Genomic DNA, 4,696 nt, shown 5'->3' with positions numbered 1-4,696 from the left:
CACTGCCCTGCCCTGGAACCCCAATCCCCCCAGAGACTCTGTCCCAGCCCAGCAGTGTCTGCCAGGCCCTGGCACAGCACAGGCAATGCTCCACAGCCACCTCTGCAGCCCCCAGCCCAGCTCCTGAGGGACCAAATGAGCCCAAGCCCCACCTGGGGGAAGGGCCCAGGAAGACCAAGGGGTATTGAAGGCTGACCACAAGGCAAGCACACATCTTAACCCTACCTCCTCTTGGAATTTCCATCTGAACACTGCTGGAATCCAGGAGTTGGTAGCTGTGTGTGTGCTTCTCTGAATCTCTTTTTATCTTTCTCTCTTTCTATTTACTCCTTCTTGCAAATTTTGAGTAACTTAAAATTGGACAGCCTTAGAGTTTGTGAAGTTGAATGGGCCAAGTTAATGTTTCAAAAAGTGTTTTTTGTTTATATTGTTATTCTCTGAAAGCACCCTTGGAGCAGTTGCAGGATGAGCCCTGGGCCTCCTGTTCAGAAGCTGCAGCAGCCCAGGTGCCTCAGCTTCTCCTGCCAGCCCCAAAGCCCATCCTGTCAGTCCTGCAGAGCCTCTGCAGCTCCTCCTCACTGCCCAGAACAGGGAGCCCCACAGGCAGACACAGCAGCCCAGATGGGCCCCCCTGGCCTGGGGTGCCTCTGGCAAGGGAGCAGCACGGGGCACTGCAGGAGCCTGCAGACAATTGCTGCAGCACTTGGAGGATGATCCTGCTCCCCAAGGGCCATTCCCATGGTGCCAAGTCAGGAACTGCAGTGGGGAGTGGGGCCAGAGAGGAAAGGGCAAACAGGGATGGGCTGTTTGCAGGCCAGGGAACAGGGCTGGGCAACAGGAAGAAATTAAGAAAGCAAAGGTGAAGCCAAGGAACTGCTCAGGGCAGTTTGGGGGTGGCTGCCAGGCAGCCCTGGCTCTGAGCAACAGAGTCTGCAGTGGGACAGGAAACTCCCAGCTGAAGGGAACAAACCTTCTGGCTGAGTGCAGAGGCCAGGACAAAGATGAGTGGTTTCCCTGGTGTCCCCCAGCCCTTCCTGGCCCCAGGGGCTGATGGCATTTGTGCTCCCTCAAGTTCATGTCCCCACAGCAACAGCATGGGGGTGCTCCTGCCTGCTCTGTGCAATGCAAACAGGGGCTCCTGAGCCAGTGCTGCCGTGCCTGTGCCTGCAAGGATGGGGCACCTGTGTGAGCTGGGGGAGAGGCCAGGGCTGCAGAGGGGGGATGGTGTTGGCAGCTCCATGAGGACGCTCTGGGATGCTGCCCTGGGCTGTGCAGCGCACTGGGGATGGATCAGCCCCTGCTCTGCTGCTCCTTCCCGTCTCCCCCAGGGCCCTTGCAGAGCCCCAGCCATGCTGTTTGCCCCCAGCCTGCCCACGGCCAGCCTGGGGCTGCTCAGGGGGGTTTTCTGTGCTGAGCATTGGCCTGGCCGTGTTCTTGAGAGAGCCTGGGCAAGGAGCCTGCAGCCCCCAGGCCCTGGCCTGAGGCGTCAGCGCTGCCCCAGCAGTGCCCATGGCCTGTCCCTGCTGCAGCCCCGGCACTGCCACCCCCAGCACTGTGCCCAGCCCCAAGAGCACTCAGGCCCTACAGCAACACCAGGGCCACCAGGGCAGCGGGGCAGGGCCACGGCAGCAGCACTGGCAACACCAAGTGCTGCTGCTGCTGGGCACAGCTGCTGGGCCAGCACTGATCTGCCCCCAGCTCTGCACACAGACATTGCTGCTGCAGCTCCAGAGGAGGCAACCAAAGGGCATCTCGGCAGAAAACTTTGCTGGGGGATCTTTAAGTTTGTTTAAAGCCACCGAGAGCGCAGCCACTCATTGACACAGTCTGTGGCCACCGGGAAGGTGGAAAGAATCAAAAAAAAGAAATGGTACAAACAGTGACATTACTTTGGGGACATTATGAAAAAAGTAAAAGAAAGAAAAATAACCTTTGAAATGAAACCAACACGAAGTATCAAAAATGACTTTTATTACAAGTGATTTGCAGAACTTGGCCAGCTGTTTAATGTTCCTGAAACCACCTAGTCAACAGTCTCCTCATAGCAGCCTTGAGCTCCTGGTTCCTCAGGCTGTAGATGAGGGGGTTCAGGCCTGGGGGCACCACCGAGTACAGAACTGACAGGGCCAGATCCAGGGATGGGGAGGACATGGAGGGGGGCTTCAGATAGGCAAACATAACAGTGCTGATGAACAGAGAGACCATGGCCAGGTGAGGGAGGCAGGTGGAAAAGGCTTTGTGGCGTCCCTGCTCAGAGGGGATCCTCAGCACAGCCCTGAAGATCTGCACATAGGAGAAAATAATGAACACAAAACAGCCAAATGATAAACACACTCTAACTGCAATGAGTCCCAGTTCCTTGAGGTAGGATTTGGAGCAGGAGAGCTTGAGGATGTGTGGGATTTCACAGAAGAACTGGCCCAGGGCATTGCCATGGCACAGGGGCAGGGAAAATGTGTTGGCTGTGTGCATGAGAGCATTGAGAAAGGCACTGGCCCAGGCAGCTGCTGCCATGTGGGCACAAGCTCTGCTGCCCAGGAGGGTCCCGTAGTGCAGGGGTTTGCAGATGGACACGTAGCGGTCGTAGCACATGATGGTCAGGAGAGAAAGCTCTGCTGAGATGAAAAAGACAAAAAAAAAGAGCTGTGCAACACATCCTTTGTAGGAGATGTTCCTGGTGTCCCAGAGGGAATTGTGCATGGCTTTGGGGACAGTGATGCAGATGGAGCCCAGGTCAGTGAGGGCCAGGTTGAGCAGGAAGAAGAACATGGGCGTGTGCAGGTGGTGGCCGCAGGCTACGGCGCTGATGATGAGGCCGTTGCCCAGGAGGGCAGCCAGGGAGATGCCCAGCAAGAGGCAGAAGTGCAGCAGCTGCAGCTGCCGTGTGTCTGCCAATGCCAGCAGGAGGAAGTGGCTGATGGAGCTGCTGTTGGACATTTGCTGGGGCTGCACATGGGGAGCTGTTCATGGAGAAAGGACAGTGGCAGGCTAGGAGAAACATCTTCCAGCAAAATCGAAGCCTTTTCCCACAGACCATTCTCCTGTAACCCTCTGACACCCTTTTGATTTTCTAGCAGATTTTTCTTCATCTCTAAGTGAGGAGCCGTATTTGGTGCTGGCTGAGTGGGACTTCAGGTTCAGGGCAACTACACACAGGATTTTTATAATTCAGCCTTGCTGTGCAGATGTGGGAGGGGGACAGGGACCTGTCCACATGTTCCACTTTTAATCCCTGTTAAGACAGAAAGCCCTGTCAGCATCTGCACCCCCACTGCCACAGAGCAGGAATAGTAAAGACGGTTTAAATATTCTAGAGTTTTTACAGCTCCTTTTCCCTCTCTTCTGCTGACAATTTAAATGTCAGAAACTCTCAGCATTTCTGCTGCCCTCGGGGAGAACAGAGTGAGTTCTCTGAGGCAAGGTGGTGAGTTCAGAATGAGTGGAGGAGGTCTGTCTCTCTGTCCTGTTTCAGGATTCTCCGGGCTTTAACCATTCTCAGATAGAGGATGGTCACCCTCCCATGTTTCCTTTAAAAACCAACCCAACACTGCTGAGAGCAGATGAATCCCCCAAAGTCCACCAAATGTCCATCCCCTTCACAAGGTCTCAGCCCCACATCGGTACCCAAGGACACCCAGGGCTCATTTCACCAACCCAATAGAATTTTCTCATCACAGACCTTCTGTGTCTCACCCTGTGTCTCACCAGATAACACAGAGATGCTACAGGACAGGTTTGCATCCTGGAATGAAGCTCCCAGCTTGGACTGAAATCTCAGGGAGACTTCCAAGTGTCCTTCTGATGGCATTGCACTAAGGGAGATGCAGCTCCTTCCCTGGCTGCACTGACAGCATTGCCCAGAGCCGGGCACTGGGGACAGCGTCACCCTGAGCCAGCTGTGCCCCCTGCCAGAGCACCCAGTGCCGGGCAGCTGCTCCCAGCCCTGTGCTCTGCAGAGGGAACTGGGCCCGGGGCTGCAGAGCTACCCCACGGCTCTGCTGCAGCTCTGCCTGCACAGGAGGGGCTTCACGCCTTGGAGCCCCAGCCCTGAGGGCAGAGGCTTGGCTGGGGGACAGGAGGGAGGGGGCTTGTTCAGAGGGAGAGGCTGCACTGGAGGGGCTCCTGCCGGGATCTCTAAACTCTCCCTGCCACAGCGTTTCTGGGTTTTGTTTTCTCTCATTCCCCGATCTTCTCTCTGCTTCCTGGAGATTTTCCTCCTGCAGGTGTTTCCCTGTGCCTGATCTCTCCCTGCCAGCACACACAGACCCCAAATCTCTGGGCACTCTCCTTGGCCCTACAGAACCCTGCCTGTTTGCAGGGCACGGGCTGGGGGCAGGTTCTGTTTGCAGCTTGGAGAAAGGACAGCTCAGACTGAGCCTGATGGGTCCAGCAAAGGTGATGCTGCTGCTGTCCATGGGCAGAGAGGCTGAAAGCACATTAGGGATCTCCTGTGAACCTACTGATAACTAAAAGGAAAAGTTCAGATGTCTCAGGCAACTGTCAAAATTCATAATCAAACTTTAATATTTATTCCCTGTTCCTGCAATTCTCCAATAGTAGGAAACTGAGTACAAAGTCTTTGGAAATTTTCCCATTTTTATCAAAATCGTTGTCTTGGAAATATTCTGTTACTAATCAGAATCCCTCAGCATGTCAGAGCTTCATGAGCATTTCACCTTTCCTGCAGCAGAAATAC

General features: G+C 54.9%; 1 protein-coding gene across 1 annotated transcript; it reads right to left on the bottom strand.

Annotated features, from left to right (window-relative positions):
• Window positions 1–1,878: 1,878 nt before the first annotated feature.
• On the bottom strand, window positions 1,879–3,010 carry LOC119696357 (olfactory receptor 14J1-like). The gene has a single exon (XM_038126066.1). The coding sequence runs from the start codon at window positions 2,935–2,937 to the stop codon at window positions 2,005–2,007; it is 933 nt and encodes a 310-aa protein (XP_037981994.1). The 5' UTR covers window positions 2,938–3,010; the 3' UTR covers window positions 1,879–2,004.
• Between the last annotated feature and the right edge of the window lie 1,686 nt (window positions 3,011–4,696).

Source organism: Motacilla alba, unplaced genomic scaffold (assembly GCF_015832195.1).
Source record: "Motacilla alba alba isolate MOTALB_02 unplaced genomic scaffold, Motacilla_alba_V1.0_pri HiC_scaffold_28, whole genome shotgun sequence".
Taxonomy (NCBI): Eukaryota; Metazoa; Chordata; class Aves; order Passeriformes; family Motacillidae; genus Motacilla; species Motacilla alba.
This window is presented reverse-complemented; position numbering and strand designations above follow the sequence as displayed.

What these genes read in the sequence shown, in the direction of transcription:
- LOC119696357 (XM_038126066.1), bottom strand. Translation starts at nt 2,937, where the DNA reads ATGTCCAACAGCAGCTCCATCAGCCACTTCCTCCTGCTGGCATTGGCA.